The following is a 22,660-nucleotide window of genomic DNA, read 5'->3' as shown; positions in this document are numbered from 1 at the left end:
GAGGTCACACGGGCTCCGGAGGTCAGTTATCTCATCACAAGTTTCATTTTAGTCTTTAGTTCCAGAATTAATCAAATAACTGTATTTAAAGTTTGTCATCCGTCGGCCCTGAAGGCTCAAACCAAGAAACCCTCGTCACCACTTTGACAAAACGTTCAGAACAAACAGGAAACACAAAAGAGTCAACTAGTTCATTTAAATAAGTTTTAACATTATAATGTATAATATATATTATATAATATATATAGATTTGGTGAGATGGTGTAATGGAAAAAGTATTTTTTGTGATAAGCTCTTTGTGGTTTTGGTTCTTTCACACCTGGCTTTAGGTTCTGAGAGTGTGTCCAGAGTAGGGGGGGCCGGGGGTGCAGGGCTTCAGAGAAAATGTTGTTTCTTGTAAAAACCAGTGAACTATATCTGTTGGCGCTTATGTGACAGCCCTCCCCCATGTTCTCGCTTGGCCTTTAACTATGCACATGAAGGAGGTCTTTGCCTTTTGGCTGTAGAGACCTTTGATCTCTGTGCACCTGGAGCTCATTTGCAAATGTGAAATAAAGTTACTAAGTTTACTCTTTCATCTTTATTTAATACAGATTTCCACAACAAAGTCTAACGCTAGCTTAGCAACATATATCTGCAGAAATATTTGAATTCTTCAGTCTCAGATTCAGATTCAGATTCACTTTATTAGCCATTTGCAGTATAAAACCCCATTGGAAAAGAATATGCAAGAAGCTCAAAGTGCAATGTCACCACATAAAAAGACATAACATAAAACAGACAAGCAAATGCCACAGAAAAATCAGTAATAAAACACTGTACAATAAAATCCATACATAAGATATAAAGTGCCTAATTTAAAGTGCTTTGTTTAAAGTGATCACAGCTTGGGGAAAGAAACTGTTGAAATGGCGATCAGTAGAACATTTGACAGAGCGATACATCTCACTGAAGGCCCCTGCAGGATGGCCTAAAGCATCATTAACAAGTTTTAAAGCTCGATTCAAAAGTCTAGCTTTATATGTAACCTCCAGGAGCGGCAAAGTAGCATTCTTCTCTTTAAAGGTGAGATTACCAAACCACACAGTAATACAACTAGTTAGGACACTCTCAATTACACAATAATAAAAGTTCAAAAGAATCTTAGTGTTTTGAGTGAACTCTCGAAGCCTACGTAAAAAGAAGAGGCGCTGTCTCGCTTTCTTAGCAATATTAGTCGTATTAGAGCTCCAGTTCAAATCATGTGAAAGTCACACCCAAAAATTCACATTTCTCAGTAATCTGCACATCGGAGTCATGGATAGTAAGAGGCACATGATTCCTATTGTGACAAAAATCAATAACAAGTTCACACGTTTTTGAAGTGTTCAAAAGCAAGTTATTTTCCTTGCTCCATTGAACAACATTCTCCACCTCCGCGCGATAATGAGATTCATCGTTTGAACTAATCAGCCCAATGATAGTTGTGTCATCGGCATATTTGATTATCACATTATTAGCATTGGATGCTTCAAGGTCATGAGTATACAATGTGAACAATAGGGGGCTCAAGATACACCCCTGCGGTGAACCAGTGCTAACATACAACTCATCTGAAATACAACCATTAATTTTGACCCTTTGTGTGACATTTGAATTTATGAGAGAGCTTTGTTGGGACCATTGAATTAAAAGCCGAACTGTAGTCTATAAATAGCATTCTAGCATATGATTTATGCACATCTAGATGCTTGTAGACAGAGTTCAAAGCAAAAGGAATGGCGTCCTCGACACTTCTGTTTTTCCTATATGCAAATTGTAGTGGTCCACAGACACAGGGATTTGATCTTTGATAAAGTCCAACACCAACCGCTCAAAGGTTTTCATCAGGACAGATGTGAGGGCCACTGGCTGATAGTCATTAAGACTCGTCACAGGTGTCTTCTTTGGCACTGGAATTATAATTGATCTTTACCTGGAACAGTGCACCTCGCAAGTGACAAGTTGAAAAGATCAGTCAGAACAGGACTAAGTTGCTCGGAGCACAATTTAACAACACGAGGAGGAACACAGTCCGGTCCAGGTGCCTTCTTGACCTTCGTCCTGGACAAAATCCTCTGAACGTCCTCCTGAATGATGGCAAAACTCTGCTCGTTACAGGCAGGAAAAACAAAAGGTTCAACATTTCCAATTTCAAAACGACAAACTCGTTTAATTTGTTTGGCAAAGATAGGTCATCATTAGTAATGGGTTCTCCTTTAGGTTTCCAAGCGGTGATAGAATTGAACCCTTGCCACATACATCGTGGGTCCGCCTCCATGAAATGTCCCTCTATCTTAGCTCCATAGGCTCGTTTAGCAGCTTTAATTGCTCGCTCCAAAGAATATCTGGACAACTTGTAAGCAGCAGCGTTACCTGATTTAAAAGCCACGGCCCGCTGTTGTATTTTCCTATTCACATCACCATTGTACCACGGGTTCTGACTAGCATACCGTTTTATTACCTTTTTTGGAACACAACAATCAATGCAAAAGTCAATGTACCCAGTCGCTGCATCACAATGCTCATCCAGATTATCTGAAGGGAACACAGACCAGTCAGTAGCATCACAGCATCCTTGTAGTTTCTCTTCACTCTCCTTCGTCCAGCACTGAACAATCCATGACGAAGGTTTTGATTGTTTACTCCTCTGTATATATGTAGGAAGAAGTAACAGAGAGGAGTGATCTGATTTCCAAAGGCTGGTCTGAGACTAGATTGATTTTACATTACTGTAACAGTGATCCAGGACATGTGCTCTCCTAGTTGGATATTTAACGTGCTGATAGTAGTTGGGAGAAACAGTTTTAAAATTACTCTTATTAAAGTCACCAGTTACTATAACCACAGCATTGACATGGGAGTTCTCAAATTTGTGTACAATGTCACTGAATTCCCTCAAGGCAACAGAAATGTCCACCCGCGGATGTATATAAACACCACACAGGAATATTACCGAAAACTCCTGTGGGAGATAAAAGGGGCGGCATTTCAAAATAAGACATTCCAAGTTAGCGTTGCAAGTTTTGTTCATGATGACACAATCCGTGCACCATAGGTCATTAGTTAAAAAACACACACCTCCACCCTTTGTTTTCCCGGTGCGCTCCTTCACCCTGTCCGAGCGGTGGACAGAGAAACCCGGCGGCTGGAAAGAAAAATCTGGCACGCCGCTGTGTAGCCACGTCTCTCTTAGACAAAACACGGAGCAGTCCCAGGCCTCGCGCTTGGTCTTAATGCGGTTCAGCAGGTCGTCCGTCTTGTTCGGCAAAGACTGGACATTCGCCAGGTAGATGGACGGCAGCGGGATCCTCGACTGCCGGCTGCGCAGCTTCACAAGCAACCCCCCTCGCTTCCCTCGGTGTCCGCCGCTGATAGCCTGTTGCGTCCCCACCCAGGGGCTTCGGTATTCGGCGTATGTAGCAGTACCTCCGCCCAGTCCCTTCGCTCTGCTCTCGACCTCCGCGACCCAACTCCTGGCCTCGCTTGCCTCGAGTGGGGCACGCATTGAAATCAGCACACTTCAGATCAGTATTGACAAATGATAATCCACAAACTTCCACACGAATCCTCAGAAGTGTCTCACGGTCATAGCTTAAAGTGGCATGTGCATCAAAGACAAAAACAAACATAAAACAGACAGAGCTCTTGCTACAGCACCCTGCCTCGGCGCCATCTTGCTTGAGGGCAAGATGCAGCATCTAGAATCTGAGTGTTCAAACAAAAAATGTGTAACTTTGTCCCTCGACTTCAGTAGGCGTGTTCATCACTTTTTATTGTCCCCTAGAAACTGTTGTTTTCTGACTCCCATCAGTTGTGATCTTGCAGCATTTCAGTATATGCACACGCTGTCAAAGTGTTTGCATGAACTTTCAGGGCCACCGTATTTTGAAAGTTTTGAGCAGACAAAACAAACATACTTTAAAAACTATTTCACATAATTATTAGTATTTGTGTATTATTTATTTATTTGTGTAATATTGTTATGTTTCTCTCCAGAGAAGTGATTTTAACATTTCAGTTGTGTTCAGAACACACAGATGTTGTGTGTTGACAGATGTGGATCACAGCTGTCCAGCAGCAGCAGCAGCAGCAGGTAAACAGTCTGCAGAGCCTCGTTGGAAACACAGTGAGAGTCTCCTTCATCGTCTTTATACCTGCAGTGCTGCTGATCACCTGTTACAGTCAGTACACACACACACACACACACACACACACACACACACGCACACTCTGTAACATCAGCTGTTCTGTTCAGACATGATTGAGTTTTAGATTCTGTCGCCCTCAAGAGGCCAAATGAGATCATGACAACACAAATATCAGGACAGCCTTTCTGTCACTTTTACTTTTTAATAACAGCGCAGCTTTAAAGAAACAGAAGGACAGTTATTTAAAAAGCATCACTTATCAGTTTATTAATTAAATGTCTGCAGTTTGGAGGAGGAACCAGACTGACAGGAGGCTGAACCAATCACAAAAGGAGGACACAGAGCGTCTTTATTGTTGTTGAAGCTTTATTATTTTTTAATAAATTTTAATAAATGTTTGATGTAATTAAATTAAAGCTGTTCTCAGTAAATAAAAATCAAACTGTTTGTTTTTTGTAAAAGTAAAAATGTAGTATTTCTCAAAATAAATGTGGTGATTAATTAATTTATGAATCCGCAGAAAGAAATATTTTGTTTATTAATCAGCTTCTGAAAGTGGTCGCGACTGATTCGCCTGCACTGTCTGAAGCCAGATCAGCGTCTGAAACCAGTTTCATTAACCAGAAATTACTCACAGAAATTGACTTGACTAAAATATCAGTGTCAAGGAAATCCATCTTGACAAGAAGTGAGGAAGCTGTCACACAGTTCCACTTGCCTGTAGGCCATCCTGGGACAGGTAATCAACAACAGGAAAAAAACTAGACAAGGACACAAGACACAGAAGGTTACAAAATAAAACAGGAAGTAAAGTACACGGGAACACACAAGGACAGATCTACCAGAGTAAAAAACAAAACATGGAAAGACTGCAAACTCAGGGCATGGACAGAGACTGGACCAAACAGTAGACAGGACTACACTAAAACGGACATAAGACTAAGGACCAAGACACAGACCAAAATAATAAAACACAGAAGTACACAGACCGGGAAAAACACTACACATGAACTAAAGCACAAGACTAAGAACTAAGGCAAAGAACTAAAACGCAGGAAGAAAAAACAAGAAGAGACAAGACAGATAATAAGAAACTAAAACATGCGAATGACAACACAGGCAGGCAGATTACTGAGGGGGTACAGACAGAACACAGGTTACTGGACACAAGAGAAGAAACAAACTGGAACACAGAAGAGACTAAAAACTAATCACACAGACTACAAATGTAACAGGGAAAACAGACTGAACTAAGAACAGAACACAGAGCAGCAAAATAAGTACAAACACTGAAGTACAGGGGAGAGTCTGAAACAGTTTGTGTCCGGGGTGGGAGGAGTCAGCTGCAATCTTTCCTGCTCGCCTCAGAGTCCTGGAGGCGTACAGGTCCTGAAGAGAAGGAAGATTGCAGCCAATCACCTTCTCTGCAGAGCGAATGATGCGCTGCAGCCTGCCCTTGTCCCTGGCAGTGGCAGCAGCGTACCAGATGGTGATGGAGGAGGTGAGGATGGAGGAGGTGATGGCGGTGTAGAAGTGCACCATCATTGTCTTTGGCAGGATGAACTTCTTCAGCTGTCGCAGGAAGTTCATCCTCTGCTGGGCCTTCTTGGTGAGGGAGGTGATGTTCAGCTCCCACCTGAGGTCCTGGGAGATGATGGTGCCCAGGAAGCAGAAGGAGTCCACAGTGGTGACTGGGGAGTCACACGGGATGATGAGGGAGGGTGGGGCTGGGCTCTTCCTGAAGTCCACGACCATCTCCACGATCTTCAAAACGTTGAGCTCCAGACTGTTCTGGCTGCACCAGGTCACCAGATGGTCGATCTCCCACCTGTAGGCGGACTCGTCCCCACCAGAGATGAGCCCAATGAGGGTGGTGTCATCTGCAAACTTCAGGAGCTTGACAGACTGGTGACTGGAGGTGCAGCTGTTGGTGTACAGGGAGAAGAGAAGGGGGAGAGAACGCAGCCTTGAGGGGAACCGGTGCTGATGGTCCTGGAGTCAGAGACATGTTTTCTTCACGTACTGCTTCCTGTCTGTCAGGAAGTCAGTGATCCACCTGCAGGTGGAGTCAGGCACGCTCAGTTTCGGGATGATGGTGTTGAAAGCAGAGCTGAAATCCACAAACAGGATCCTGGCGTAGGTTCCTGGGGAGTCCAGGTGCTGGAGGATGTAGTGAAGCTCCATGTTTACTGCATCATCAAACGAAGCGAACTGCAGGGGGTCCAGGAGTGGGTTTGTGATGGTTTTTACGTGGTACAACACAAGGCGTTCAAAGGACTTCATAACCACAGATGTCAGGGCGACAGGTCCGTAGTCGTTTAGTCTAGTGGTCCTTGGTTTCTTGGGGACAGGGATGATGGTGGAGACTTTGAAGCAGGCTGGCACATGACATGTCTCCAGTGAGGTGTTAAAAATGTCTGAACACCGGAGACAGCTGATCAGCTCAGTGCTTCAGGGTGGATGGGGAGACAGAGTCCGGCCCAGCTGCTTTGCGGGGTTTCTGCCTCCTGAAAAGACCGTTGACTTCCCTCTCTGTGATGGAGAGAGGAGGGGAGGGGGTGGAGCTGGCCAGCTCTGAAGAGGGAGGGGAAGAAGTGGTGGCCTGAAGCTGAGCGGAGGAGTCACAGGGGATGGTGTCCAACTGACTCTCAAAGCGGCAGTAGAACTCGTTCAGCTCATTTGCCAGGCGAGAATCGTTTATGGAGTGGGGGGGAGTTTGGGTTTATACTTTGTGATCTGTCTGAACCCCCTCCAGACAGAAGTGGCGTTGTTTGCAGAGAACTGGTTCTTTAGTCTCTCTGCGTACAGTCGTTTAGCTTCTCGCACCTCCCTGCTACACCTGTACTTTAACGCCTCCTTTTTTAACCTTAGCTGTCTGAGCTTAGCTGTGAACCAGGGTTTGTCATTGTTATAACTCACCCTGGTCCATGTTGGAATGCAGCTGTCCTCACAGAAGCTGATGTAGGACGTCACAGCCTCTGTAAACTCATCCAGATTGTTGGTAGCCTTCTTGAAAACATCCCAGTAAGTGCAGTCCAAACACACCTGGAGGTCCTCAACAGCTTCACTAGTCCACTTCTTTGATGTCCTCACTACAGGTTAACAGAGCTTTAGTTTTTACCTGTAAGCAGGGATCAGACGGACCATCACGTGATCAGAGTGTCCCAGTGGAGCGCGTGTGACGGCGTGATAGGCACTGCTAACTGTGGTGTAGCAGTGATCCAAAGTGTTCCCCTCTCTGGTTGGACACTTTATAAACTGTCAGTATTTGGGGAGTTCTTGGCTGAGATTTCCCCTGTTAAAGTCACCGAGAACAATAACAAGGGAGTCCGGGTTTGTCTGCTCCACACACAGTATCTGGTCGGCCAGCACGCTCTGTGCGTCCTGAACGTTTGCGTGCGTAATATAAAAACAGACACCTCCACCTTTTGTTTTGCCGGAGAGTTCTGTGTCGCGGTCCGCTCTGTACAGTTGGAAGCCTGCCAGCTGCAGCGCGGAGTCCAGTATCAGCTCAGACAGCCAGGTCTCCGTGAAGCACAGAACAGAAGATGAATAAAAGTCTCACCACCAGAAGCTGAAGTTCGTCCAGTTTGTTGCACAGTGAGCGCACGTTGGAGAGAAATATTGCCGGTAGCGGCGTGCGGAGTCCCCGCCGGCGACGACGTACAAGCGACCCGGCTCTTTTCCCTCTCCTGCGGCGCTTCACAGCACGAAAAACAGCGAGAGAGCCCTTCACCAAAATGTCCAATAATTCCACTGATGACGCAAGAAAAGTGGGAATTAAATCCGCTGGAGTTGTTCCCCTGATGTTCATGAGCTCTTCTCTGGTGAAGGAACTCTGGGAATCACAGCCGAAAACTGAATTAACACACACAAAGCGCACCGAACACAGAGGCAGCTACACTCAGCGCCATCTTGGAACAAGACTGGACAGGACTGAAATGCAGATACAAAACCAGCCAAACAAGAATCAAAATCCAGCACACAGAGAAACTCAGGACAGGATAGTGACACCGTATAGGACGGGCCGGTTCTGGTTGAGTGTGTTGCAGGTACGAATTCAAACTTTGTTTATATCTACAAAATATAATCAGGCTGATCAATAAAACTATTGAAAATGTTTTCTTTGTTTGTTGTTTTCTTTGTCAGGTAAATAAAGATTCATGTGAATTAACAAATTGTAGATATTCTCTCTCTATGTGCTATACATTTGTTTTTCTTGCATTTTGGAAAATATCCCAACATTTCTGAATATGTGGTTTGTAACTGATGAACAGTTTGAAACACCCGTTCTGTGGTGTCACTGTTTCAGTTGTGCACCATCATGATGAAACCACAGGCTGCAGAGTCTCATCAGGGGGTGTGTGTTTCTGTTTGTTTGGTCAAATACAAACAAACCTCTAAAAGTGAAACCTGAAAACCACCGTTCACTTACTCGAGTACGTCTCTCTGCAACGTGACGTCCCTTCGATGTGGATAATGAAGACTGAGAGCAGGTTGGACTTGATGCTGCTGCTCGTTCTTCTCACAGGTACAGGTACTTTAACTTTCTTTAAACTCAACTTTATATACATGCGTACATCATTAAGAATACCAGCATATAAATCTGAGCTTCTGCTGTTACTGATTTCAGCTTCTATCCTCCCTGGAAGTAAAAAGATTAAAATAAAGAGCTTTACCTTTAAACTCTGTCTTTCTTTCTGCCTCCACAGTCGGTGAAAGTGACGGCAGCTCAGTTGTTGGTCAAACAGGTCAGAGCGTCACTCTGTCCTGTAAATATGACATCAGTAAACATGGAGCGCAGCATGTCTGCTGGGGTCGAGGTAAATTACCAAAGTTTGGCTGCGGCGACCAGCTCGTCTCCACAGACGGACATAAAGTGAGAACCAGAGCTTCCAGCAGGTATCAGTTACTGGGACGACTGGAGGCAGGTGATGTTTCTCTGACCATACTGGACCTCACAGAGACGGATGCTGGACGGTACGGGTGCATGGTGCAGATACCAGGATGGTTCAATAATGAGAAACATCAATTTGATCTGATCATTGAGACAGGTGAGACACTCTTTAAACGACATAAAGGATTTTTAAAGTTTGTGCTGCTGGAAACAGGAAATGTGACAGACGGCATGTTGAAGCTGTAACGTCTCAGACTTTTATTCAATCAGAGTCTTCAGTGTTTCAACAACTTCACCAGACAAGACGGACGTTTACGGAGGGTGACGGAGAGAAAGAGTTAATGTTATAGAGCAGGTTTCTCTTCTCTCTCAGGCTCCATCACTGATGCATCTTAAAATACAGTCCCCTCCAAAAGAACGGTGAGGCCACTTCCTTTGTTTTTGTTGTTCTCTGAAGACATTTGGGTTTAAGATCAAAAGATGAAACAAGAGTTCAGAATTTCAGCTTCTATTTCCTGGTATCCACATCTAGATGTGTTAAAAAACTCAGGACATACCACCGTTTGTATTAGACCACAGCGTTCTGAGGTGAGCAAAAGTAATGGAACAACTAATCTTAAAGTAAATAACATTTAATATTTGGTGGCAGAACCCTCTCTTGCAATAACTGGCTCAAGCCTGCGACCCATCGACATCACCAAACTGTTGCATTCTTCATCTGTGATGCTATTCCAGGCTTTTACTGCAGCTTCTTTCAGTTCATGTTTGTTTCGGGGGGTTTCTCCCGTCAGCTGATTCACTTGGCTGGTCTAAAACCTTCCACAGTCCTTTGTTTTGTTGGCAGTGTGCTTTGGCTCATTGTCCTGCTGCAGGATAAACTTCCTCCCCATTAGTTTCAATGCATTTCTCCGTAAATGTTTCTGTACACTTCTGAATTAATTCTGCTGTGACAATCATCAGTTCTATCATCAATAAATATTAATGAGCCTGTTCCAGAAGCAGCCGTGACATGACCTCCACCAGGCTTCACAGATGAGCTCGTATGCTTCAGATCATCAGCAGTTCCTGTCTTTCTCCACACTTGGGCCTTTCCATCACTTTGCTAGAGATTAATCTTGGTCTCATCAGTCCATCAGATTGGGTTCCAGAACTATTGCAGCTCATCTCTGTACAGATTTCAGTCTGGCCTTGTGATTCTTGCTGCTGATGAGCGGTTTGCATCTTGTGGTGCGGCCTCTATATTTCTGCTCTTCTTCCAGCAGTGGATTGTGATACCTTCACTCTGCACTGTGGAGGTCGTTGGTGATGTTTTCTTCACAGCTCTCACCATATTTCTGTCATCAGCTGCTGTTGTTTTCCTTGGCCGACCTGTTGGACGTCTGTTGCTCAGTACACCAGTAGTTTCTTTCTTTTTCAGGACGTTCCAAATAGTTGTGCTTGCTATGTCCAATGTTTGTCCGATGGCTCTGTTCGATTTTCCTTCTTTTCTCAGCTTGACAGTGGTTTGCTTTTCTCCAATAGACAGCTCTCTGGTCTTCATGTTGGTTTATCCTCTTTAACAGGAAATGCAGTCTTTATAGGTTTGAACCAAGGATGAAAACTTAGACTAGTCATGCAGAGATATTTAATGTTTGGACAATCAACACCTGGGCAACAAGAAACATCTGTCAGTCACATGTTTCAATAGTTTTGTTCACTTGAAAAATGGGTGGGTTCAAACAAAGGGTGGTCGGTCCTGAGTTGTTTAACACATCTAGACGTGAATACCAGGAAATAAAAGCTGAAATTCTGAACTCTTGTCTCATCTTTTGATCTTAAACCCAAATGTCTTCAGTGAACAACAAAAACAAAGTATTTTGTCTTACTGTTCCAATACTTTTGGAGGGGACTGTATATTTAGCTGTAGCTTTTATTAGAAATAGCCCCGTCTTCTCCATGTTACACATTCACACCAGCTTCATCATTTATTAAAGATTAATCTCCTCAGAGACATGAAATCTGAGTAATTTAACTGCTTTTCTTTGTGCATATGACATGATAATTGAGAATATTTATGTAACAAGGTTCTGTCTGAGGGGTTCATGGAGGTCCACTCCTCCCTCCTGCCTGTTAAACAAAAGGAGTTCCTTCTGCTTTTCCTACTGAGCAGAAACTTCCTGTATTGTGTAATAACAAACAGTTTGAGAATCTCCAAATTTCAGAAATTCACCACCTGACCTCTCTGTTCTGACCCCACAGCTCCTTTCCCAACCACCATCACAGCAAACAACAAACCCACGGAGATCGCACGGAGTCGGGAGGTCAGTTATGTTGTTAGGGTAACGTGGGGAAAGAGAGATTTTTTTTCTAGTTTTTGGTTAAAGTAGTATAATACTAGATTAGTTTGGGGTAGTCTTTGGTTCCAGTTAGGGAAGTGCACTTAGAATAGTGGGCCAAAGGTGCGGAGCTGCAGAGAAAATGGGAAGCTGTGGTTAAGAACTGCAGGATGCTGTTTGTAGCAATGAACCAGAGAACTGTGTGGGTCATTTATGAGACAGCCCTGACGCAGACTGTTTTTTTGTCTTTATTTAACACAGACTTCCACAACAATAACAAAGTCTTACGCTAGCCTAGCAACATATGTGTGCAAAAATATATTAATTCTTCAATATGAAACTCAAAGAAAATGTGTAGCTTTGTACCTCAACTTCAGTTGCTTCAGTAGCTTTATTGTCCCCTTGAAACAGTTGTTTTGTGACTCATATCTGTTGTCTTCTGTACGACTTGCAGCATTTCAGTATTTGCAGTACTTTTTCTAAATGCTGTGCACGTGTTGTCAAAGTGTTTTCTTCATGTGTTTGCATGAGCTTCCAAGGAAACCGTACTTTCAAAGTGTTGCATCAAACACTTGCTCCTCCCACAGAGCGGACAAATCGACACCAAACTGAAACCAGTCGGGCAGTGATCACATTATTCACGTGTTCTGACATGAAATTAACAAAAAGAGATGCAGGAGATGCTTTATCCAGAACCATCGATAAATCTAACTGGTCCCAGCTGTGTTTTTCTGCTTAAAACTAAAAGTTATGCTTTTTAGTCTGTTATACAGAGACTCAGCATGTAGCATGAGAGCTGCTATACTTTTCCCATATTGGCTGGGATGAGTGAGATAAATTTAGCCTGATCTTGTATATGAAGTTTTTACCTGAAAATAAACACACAGTTAGAAAACAAACCTAAATTCAGATTGCTTGTCTCTTTCAAACCCAGCCACTCCCTCCTGCCATCTTATAAATAATATAATAATAAGTACTGTACACTAGAAACAAGTTCAGGGCTTTAAAAACAAGTAGTAAAATCTCAAAACAATTCTAAAACTCACAGCTTATCAGTGAATGGCGATTGGTGCGTGTGGTCACCCGTTTTAGTGGGAGCCAAAGCCTGGTCGCAGCATTTTGAATGAGCTGCAGTCTGTGAATGTTTCCCATTCTAATAGCAGAATACAGAGCATTGCAATAACTGAGTCATGAGGAGATAAATGCATGGATGTCCTTCTCTAAGATCTGATCTTTGTTAGCTGTCTCTGCTAGTACAGGGTGGCGCAATGGATACTCATCATTCCATCGTTCTCATTTCCTTCTTGATCCTACCTGCCTGATATCTCTTAACCTGCCCCACACCTGCATACGTATGCCTGGTTTCTTAGACATGAGTGCTCAGTGAATCCCTCCATTTTCACTAAGCTGGAACGAATGTTGAAACTCAACATTAATCATCTCTGACTGAAGAGAAGGAGGAGCTGAGCAGTCCAACAGTAATCAGTACCTATATGTCACTGTTTCCAGAGCCTCATTGGAAACACAGTGAGAGTCTCCTTCATCATCATCGTACCTGCACTGCTGCTGATCACCTGTTACAGTCAGTACACACACACGCGCGCACACACGCCCACACACGTACACACACACACACGTGTACACACACACACACACGTACACACACACGTACACACACACACACACGTTTGTCTTACTATCTTCACGGGGACACGACATAATGCATTACCTAGCCACTACCTCCAACCCTTAACCATCACAACTATACTCAACAAAATTATAAAAAAAATTATCTTTTTGCCCCCATTCATCATGAGCTGAACTCAAAGATCTGAGACTCAAATATTGTTCACAAGTCTGTCAAAATCTGTGTTAGTGAGCACTTCTCCTTTACCGAGATAATCCATCCACCTCACAGGTGTGGCATATCAAGATGCTGATCAGACAGCATGGGGACTGCGCAGGTGTACCTTAGGCTGGCCACAATAAAAGGCCTTAGGCTGGCCACAATAAAAGGCCTTAGGCTGGTGGCCTTAGGCTGGCCACAATAAAAGGCCTTAGGCTGGCCACAATAAAAGGCCTTAGGCTGGCCACAATAAAAGGCCTTAAGCTGTAGAAGACAAACATCAGCTGTTCTGTTCAGACATGAAGGAGCTTTAGATTCTGTCGCCCTCAAGAGGCCAAATGAGATCATTACAACACAAATATCAGGACAGCCTTTCTGTCACTTTTTAACAGCACAGCTTTAATGAAAAAAGGACAGTTCACTTATTAATCTATTGATTTAAATGTCTACAGGAGTTTGGAGGAGGAACCAGACTGACCGGAGGCTGAACCAATCAGAGAAGGAGGACACAGAGAGTCTCTAGCGTTGTTAAAGCCTTTTTTTTTTTTTTTATAAATTATTGATGCAATAAATTAAAGTTGTTTCCAGCAAATGAAAATAAAACTGCTTTTTTGAAAAAGTAAAACTCCAGTGTTTTTTTCTTAAAATCAATGTGGTGATAAATTAATTGCTGAATCTGCAGAAAGAAATATCACCAGTGACGGACTACAACATGAATATTGAACATTTAGCGTATTTTGTGAGTTTTACCTAAAGACTCCCTAAATTATAAAAAGTTAATGGATGAGTAGATTTATTATTATTATTTATTTATTTAGTTAAGTTGTTAAAACTTCAGTGTACATGCTCAAATCTGCACAAAATTTAAAATGTATAATAATCGTCCCGCTCATTTTCATTCAATCACTCATTCACTCATACTCATAGCGCCGCAAGTAATGTACTGCCTATGGTTATATTTGTCAGTCTCTGCGTGTGATTGTGAACGTGTCACTCTGGCTCTCTCTCCTGGCTGCTTACCACCTGCAACGTCTCTCACCTGTGGCTCATCCAGCAATCAACTCTCTCAGTAAAATACACCGGCTTGTCTCCCAGTCCTCGCCAGATGGTCAGCTTCCTTCTTCTCAGTTCATCTGATCGCACACCGTCTGCCTTTGTTGAAAATAAATCTACCTGAGATGACTGTTGACCTGCCTTGTGTCGGCTCCATGAGTCCATAACAGTAACAGTGAGAGCAAACCATAACAGTACAAACTTGCCAGGAATTGATTCAGCTGACATGGAGACAGACTCCCCAAGGAGCCAGGGAATCCTCAGGCAGACCGACAGGCAGGCTATTAATGACCAGGCTGCCCGTTTTGTTCCCCCAGCTTAGCCACCAGTTCAGACTGACTCATACGTTCCATTCGCTGGAGAGTTCTCCAGGTGTCGTGGATTTCTGCTTCATTGTGCTATAGTGTTACCAAACGCCCACTAACTTTGTCTCAGATCAAGCTAAGGTATGTTACATCCTGGGTTTGTTAATTGGTGGAGCACTAGCATGAGCTGAGCAAGGAAATATTAATACTCCAGTGTCAGTTCTGTCATTGAGGTATATAGAAAGGGACTGTGTGAGAGGGTTAGGAATGTGCAAGACTCATGTGATGATCCAACTAGTCTAATTTCACTCATCTCTCTGTGTATTCCTAACCTAAGCTCCCATCCCGGTGTCCATGCAGTTAGGCCAGGCTCGCCTCTCCTGCTGCCAACGTTCAGGTTCAAGTGCCTCCATTGTGAAATTAAAGGTCTCTTGGTTCAGAACCCCTTATTTTACCAACGTACCCATATAGCATCATGATTTGAAAATAGTTTTTATTAAAGATTTAGTATTATCTCTCCTGCCTCACAGACCACACGACTGTGAAAATTAAACTGCTCCCTGATGCCCCATTCCCATCAAGCAGACTATAGATCTCTCTCGTCCTGAAAGGAAAGCCATACAAGTTTACATCCGTGATCTGTTTTCTCCAACTTGGACCTCTGAAACACATTCCACCTGTCCGAATAAAGGAACGAGATAACTGGAAGACCGCGTTCAATACCCCCCTTGGTCACTTTGAGTACCTTGTAATGCCCTTTTGTTTAACTGATGCTCCTGCTGTCTTTAAAAACTCAATGATGTACTCAGACTTGCTGAACTGCTTTGTTTTTGTTTGTCTTGACAACATTTAGATTTCTTCTAGAAGTCTTGCAGAACACATGTCCCCCACCAAGTGCTCCAGCGACTGCTAGAAAACGGATAGTATGTTAAAGCAGAGAAGTGCAAATTCCTCTGGATGTTTTTTGGGATACATCATTGGTAGCAGGCAGATAGTTAAAGGTAAATCCAGGCAAGATCAACACATTCGTGGGATGGCTGGTTCCTACAACAAGAAAACATCTACAACAGCTTTTGGGGATTGCAGATTTCTATCGCAGGTTTATCAGGGACTATAGCAAGGTAGCAGCACCACTGACTAATCTCCATTCAGCCTCCATTTGTTTGGTCTCCGATCTCCTTAGAACAACTGCTGCCTCACTGAGTACAACAAGGTCAGAGAGTTCAAAAATATTCCATTGAGAACTGACTCAAGAAAACAGTCACCCTGATTCATTGGCATCTTTAATGAAAAGTCATTAATCCCACTGTCAGACTTATACTGCCTCTATCGATGAAAATTACATTTTTATTTGCTCCTGAGGGGCGATTAGTTTAGCCGCAGTAGCAAAGAACTTGACATACAGTACATGACAACAATCACGACAACAAATTCATCCCACCTTCCACGTGTCTCAGTTAAACCAGTTGTGTCCAGTCTCTTGTGCCGTGTTTTGGAAAATGCTGAGCTCCAGCCCAGAGCTATGTCCCTGGAGGCCTCTGCCTGCCAGCCCTACTCAGAGTTCTGGGAGCCCTCTCACTTGTCTGCCCTCTTCCCACTTCTCAGTTCATCTGTTTGCACACTCTTTGCCTTTGTTGTAAATCTACCTGAGTTGACTGTTCACCTGCCTTGTGTCCACTCCTAGATCTGTGCATCAAACCTTAACACTAGATGCACACTTTTGTTGCACAAAGCGTCTTGGAGCTTTACCCTAATCCCAACAGGAAGTCGAAATTGACCTAGTTTTGGCCTCCGTACTTTAACAAACTCCTCCTACAGAATTAGTCCGATCAACATCATATTTATGCTATGCAATCTCAAGGTATTCAAGACGTAAAGTTGTGCTATCAGTGAGTTTTCGTTGAAGGGCGTGTTCGTGACGTGGCGTCGAATATCGAGGATTTGCCATGAAACAGGAAGTTGTCATAACTTCAGCATACATTCTCAAATCTCCGCCAGACTTTACACCTAAAAACATCTGCATCAACAGGAAGTAAGCCCTGTTTTATAATCATTAAATTTACATGAAATGTTCACAGTGTGTTTCACTCATCACTTACTGGGACATAACCTGTAATTAGCAGGTGCTCTCTAGCGCCACATACGTGACACAAGAGTGACGTTTAATTCCTCCGTGAGGTGTCCAAAGCCCGTGACAATTCAGAGTTGCATCAGCGACATCCAGCAATTGCACCGAGGCCTCAACTAGCCCCGAGACGTTTCATTCACAAGGCCCTGTTTGATGCTGCTTTAATATTAATATTATTAATATTACCTCCTTTATTCACTGTTGCTCACTGTGTGTAAAGTATGCTGCATGCATCAACTCTATTTCAGCATTTATCAGAATTACTTACTGGCTTGACCTGTCACTCCTCCTCAGCCTGGTTTGGCCCTTGTGAATCTTATAAAGCCAGGATGCTCTGGCCACACTTGGTCGGGCTTCTCTTAAACTGTTATCTGTTATTTCTGAATTCTGCTTTTGTAAAATTGCCCTCAGGAAACACTTCCGTTGTGTTTTTTTCTTGTGATTTTCTTAACGTGTAGTGTTGTGTAGCAGTGTGTTGGCCTCTCAGGGACACCGTAGTTTTTGCTCACACGATGTTCTTCCAAAGAGGAATCTCTCCTTTTATTTTCTTCCTGTAGTTTGCTTTGAGTTGCACGTACATGTAGAACAAATTGCGGCATATTTTTGTTGAATGGAACACGTCCTTCATGACTATGGCAGATGAAAGACACAAAGCAGTTGCATTATGGGAAATGTAGGATCCAGTCAGGACATCTTCACCTCTGCTGTTCACATTTAGATCGTTTTGTTTTTAACGTGTCTCTTAAAACAACGACTGGAGAATTCTTTTGCAGCATGCTGCTCGGTGTTAACCTTTCAGCCTCAGACAGGAAGCGGCTGGACAGACACCTCAACAGGAAGTCGTGAGCTGAAGACCCTATTGCTGTTATGGTTTGGGGGTTTTTGTGCTTCCTGTTTTATTTTGGTATTTCCCCGTCCTCTCATTTCTGGTCACTTCACTTCCTGCTCTCGTGTTTTCTGCAGGTTTGATTGTTTCCACCTTCATCTCAGCACAGAAGTCACACTTTAAAATAAGAGATTTCAGATCTGTAAACTTTCAGGTCACCATTCAGCCTCCAAACAAAACTAAAGTCAGATTTACCGGCCGGAGTGAACAGTGAAGAGGGAAAACAGAGATGTTGAAACATGAGATCCGTTACACGTATTACTGAGGCTGGAATAAAGATGTTCTTCTAGTGACCATCAGTAACCTACAGCCTCACCAGCTGGCATCATTGTCCATCAACACTGTATAGAATAAAGTTAGTCAATCCAAAGTTGATTGTTTAAAACAGTTGTTCTGTGGTGTCAGAGTGTCTCTCCTGCACCAGCTCAAACCTCAGGCTGCTGTGTCTCTTCAGTGGGTGTTTCTTTCTGCAGGCTTTTGTTTGTGGTCAAATACAAACGGAACTCTAAAGCTGAAACCTGAAAACATTTCTCACTTACTCGTGAAAGCTTCTCTTCAGCGTGGATTCGTGCCGCCAACTCTCGCTGTGTTTCAGCTGCTTCAGTCTTTCAAGGTGTTCGATGTGGATCATGAAGACTGAGAGCAGGTTGGACTTGATGCTGCTGCTCGTTCTCCTCACAGGTACAGGTACTTTAACTTTATTTAAACTCAACGTTAAAGACATGGGTACATTATTAGATGAAGAGTAACAGCAGGTAAATCTGCTTCTGCTGTTACTGATAAATCTACAGGCTCTCTGGAGTTTGTATGCAGAATATCTTCTTTCAGCCTCTATCCACCCTGGAAGTAAAAAGATTAAAATAAAGAGCTTTACCTTTAAACTCTGTCTTTCTTTCTGCCTCCACAGTCGGTGAAAGTGACGGCAGCTCAGTTGTTGGTCAAACAGGTCAGAGCGTCACTCTGTCCTGTAAATATGACATCAGCAAACATGGAGCGCAGCATGTCTGCTGGGGTCGAGGTGAAATACCAACCTTAGGCTGCGGCGACCAGCTCGTCTCCACAGACGGACATAAAGTGAGAACCAGAGCTTCCAGCAGGTATCAGTTACTGGGACGACTGGAGGCAGGTGATGTTTCTCTGACCATACTGGACCTCACAGAGACGGATGCTGGACGGTACGGGTGCAGGGTGAGGGTACAGGGACCGTTCAATGATAACAAACATCACTTGGATCTGATCGTCGAGAGAGGTGAGACGCTGTTTAAAGGATGTCATTTTTTAATGTTTGTGGGGTTTGAAAAAGGACACGTGACAGACGGCATGTTGAAGCTTCAGAGATCTGATTTAATCTGAGCTGTCTGTGTTCTGACCCCACAGCTCCTCTTCATACCAGCACAGTCAGATCAACGACCATCTCAGCACTGACAGGAAGTGATGTCACAGAAAGCAAACCCACGGAGGTCACATGGGCTAAGGAGGTCAGTTATCTCATCACAAGTTTCATTTTAGTCTTTAGTTCCAGAATGAATCAAATAACTGTATTTAAAGTTTTTCACCCGTCGGCCCTGAAGGCTCAAACCAAGAAACCCACTCTGAGAACACGTGCTGCGTTCAGAACAAACAGAAATGAGTCCAAACTGCTTCGTTCATTAGGTTTTAACACTCTAAAATATTATGTACCGATATGTGATTTGGTAAGCTGGTGTAAAGGAAGATGTATTTTGTGTGATAAGCTCTTTGTGGTTTTGGTTCTTTCACACCTTCAGGGTCTGAGACGGTGCCCAGATTAGGGGTGCAGGGCTTCAGAGAAAATGACAACCTGCGGTTTAGACCTGCCGAATGCTGTTGTCAGCAACAACAACAAAAAAGACTCCTATCTCTAGGGGCGGGCTGGCCCTCGATAAGTTTTATTTTTCAATTTCTCTTACTTTATGATCCACGATCAGCCAGCTCGGCCTGTCATACTGGGCCAAACTAGTCTTTACTTTCCATCAGGTTTGTGTGACAAGTGCAACAGAGACGCTAAATAAATGTTGGTAGCAGAGGCGGAGCCAGATGTAAACATTCAGGGCTTAGCCCAAATCTAGGGGTGTCCGGAGACATTTTTTCCCAGTAAGCCGGCTAAATGCACTATTTTCCTGCTGTTTGAGATGATAGAATGCCTAAAAATCTGAACATTATCTGGGAAAAAGATGAATGTTGCTTTGGAAAATAATCGTCCTGTAGAGCTACAATTACAATCTCTTTTTTATTTAACTGTTCTCCAGCTGGAGTTAATCTAAAATGCAACAAATGTGGAAGATCAGTCATTTTCACTCCTGGCAACTAAAAAGAGGCAAAACTTATCTGATGTTACTATTTTTAAGTTACATAACCAAGGTACGGTATAAATAACAGCTGACTCATCTGTGGGACAAAATAGTCCCTCAAACGCAGTCAGATCAGCTGACATCAGCTAGCGAGTAGTCATGAGTGGATGAAGCATTATGAAGCTTTGGGGCTTTAAGCTACGCAAACACAGAGGCGCCTGGTGGCGAGTAAAACTTTTAGACTGAAACGCCACCATAACTTGCTGATGCTAATAATTTTAGTCTTGTGTGTGCAATAAAGTCAAAAAGGGATAACCCTAATCTCACGGGTAATATTTATGAGATTCAGACATGTGATGTGATTGGACAGTGATATTCATTAAATTAGCCTATTAGTACCTATTAGACGATTTCCATTGAAATAAACCAAGGTTTTTACGCACCCACTTCCACTGTGTTTGCTCCTGTTGTCATCTACGCAGTAATTTTTAGTAAATCACCCATAACAGGTACTAAAATTACACGTGCAATATTTTAGAACGCGCACACAGTTAGTGCTCTTTATTTGGATGTTAGAGCCCTATTAGTATTAAAATAACTGCAGAAAAGTCTTTCTGCTCGTGCCCTAAAGGCATCTCCATCTCCAAGGTCCCGGCTGAGTTTCAGTCCCAGTACATCTCTGGCTGCAGCATTTCAGTCTTTGCACGTGTTGCAAGTGTTTTCTTCTTTTGTATGTGTTTGCATGAGCTTTCAGGGCCACCGTACTTTCAAGGTTCTGCATCACTATCTCCTCCCACAGAGCAAACAAAACAACACCAAACTGACACCAGTCGGACAGCGATCGGATTATTCACGTGTTCTCTCATGACGTAAAGAGATGCAGGAAAGTCGGAGCAAAGATCAAAACTCTAACTGCTCCCAGCAGATTCTTCCTACTGAACGCACCTCGGAAACTATTTCAAATAAAAATGGAATTATTGTTTGTATTACGTTGTTTTGCTTCTCTCTAGAAGCTGAGCTGATTTCAACAGTTCATTAGCACACACCCCTGAAAATGTGTGTGTGTTGACAGATGTGGAGCACAGCTGTCCAGCAGGTAAACAGTCTGCAGAGCCTCGTTGGAAACACAGTGAGAGTCTCCTTCATCATCATCATCGTACCTGCACTGCTGCTGATCACCTGTCAGTACACACACACACAAACACACTCTGTAACATCAGCTGCCTGCATGTCTTTGGACGGTGGGAGGAAGCCGGAGCACCCGGAGAGAACCCACGCGGACACGGGGAGAACATGCAAACTCCACACAGAAAGGCCGGGACGACCAGGGTCCTGTGGTGTCACTGTTTCAGTTCTGCACCATCATCATGAAACCACAGGCTGCAGAGTCTCATCAGGGGGTGTGTTTCTGCATTTTTGCGTGTGTAGTTAAAAACAAACCAACCTGTAAAACTGAAACCTGAAAACCACCACTCGCTTACTTGGGTGCATGTTGCTTCATCGTGACCATCTGTCAGTTCGATGTGGATCATGAAGACTGAGAGCAGGTTGGACTTGATGCTGCTGCTCGTTCTTCTCACAGGTACAGGTACTTTAACTTTCTTTAAACTCAACTTTATATACATGCGTACATCATAAAGAATGACAGCATATAAATCTGAGCTTCTGCTGTTACTGTTAAATCTACAGCGTCTCTTTGGCTTTTATGCAGAATAAACTAAAGAGCTTTAACTCTGCTGCTGAACTGAGCGGTTAAACTCTGTCTTTCTTTCTGCCTCCACAGTCGGTGAAAGTGACGGCAGCTCAGTTGTTGGTCAAACAGGTCAGAGCGTCACTCTGTCCTGTAAATATGACATCACCTATTATGGACCGCTGGAAGTCTGCTGGGGTCGAGGTGAATTACCAAAGTTTGGCTGCAACAACCTGCTCATCTCCACAGACGGACATAAAGTGATAACCAGAGCTTCCAGCAGGTATCAGTTACTGGGACGACTGGAGGCAGGTGATGTTTCTCTGACCATACTGGACCTCACAGAGACGGATGCTGGACGGTACGTGTGCAGGGTGGAGATACCTGGATGGTTCAATGATGAGAAACTTCACCTTGATCTGATCATCAAGAGAGGTGAGACACAGTTTTTGCTGTTTGAAAAAGGAAACTTGACAGACGGCATGTTGAAGCTTCAGAGATCCATAAACTCTGATTTAAATACAGAACAAAGTGTTCAACAGGTGGAGTCCATCACAGCTAAGAGTGCTGTTGGTGGGGCCTATTTTGAATTTGAGTCTTTCAGTCCATCAGGAATCAGGATCTATGTTGTGTTTGTCTTTAACTGCAGGACAGGTTGAGACGTCACTTCTTAATGTCTCCAAATGAATTCAGGAAGAAGCTGATTAAACAGGGTTAGAGAGAGACCAGAGGAGCTGCTGTTCTGTCTATAAGAGGTCCAGAAACACAGAACAGTCACAGATGAAGCAGCTGCTGTTGGTTAAAAGAAACAAACCACAGTGACTCTTTTCACACCCAGCAGTCCACTCCTCCCTCCTGCCTGTTGAACAAAAGGAGTTCCTTCTGCTTTTCCTACTGAGCAGGAACTTCCTGTATTCTGTCTGTGTTCTGACCCCACAGCTCCTCTTCCTACCTGCACAGTCAGATCAACGACCATCACGGCAACGACAGGAAGTGATGTCACAGACAACGAACCCACGCAGGTCACACGGGCTCCGGAGGTCAGTTATCTTATCACAAGTT

The 22,660-nt window shown here is 43.6% G+C and overlaps 1 protein-coding gene across 1 annotated transcript in view; it reads left to right on the top strand.

The window, feature by feature from the left end:
• The first annotated feature begins 18,025 nt into the window (after positions 1 to 18,025).
• The window catches only part of LOC123962998 (T-cell immunoglobulin and mucin domain-containing protein 4-like), a 21,979-nt gene continuing 17,344 nt past the window's right edge, over positions 18,026 to 22,660 (top strand). The window contains exons 1-4 of the mRNA XM_046039514.1: positions 18,026 to 18,280; positions 18,507 to 18,848; positions 18,977 to 19,077; positions 22,621 to 22,638. Of these exons, the coding sequence (XP_045895470.1) occupies positions 18,220 to 18,280; positions 18,507 to 18,848; positions 18,977 to 19,077; positions 22,621 to 22,638 (522 nt within the window). The 5' untranslated portion in view covers positions 18,026 to 18,219. The remainder of the gene's footprint in view (positions 18,281 to 18,506; positions 18,849 to 18,976; positions 19,078 to 22,620; positions 22,639 to 22,660) is intronic.

Source organism: Micropterus dolomieu, linkage group LG23 (genome assembly GCF_021292245.1).
Source record: "Micropterus dolomieu isolate WLL.071019.BEF.003 ecotype Adirondacks linkage group LG23, ASM2129224v1, whole genome shotgun sequence".
NCBI lineage: Eukaryota > Metazoa > Chordata > Actinopteri > Centrarchiformes > Centrarchidae > Micropterus > Micropterus dolomieu.
The sequence above is the reverse complement of the archived record's forward strand: the minus strand, read 5'-3'. Positions and strand labels throughout refer to the sequence as shown.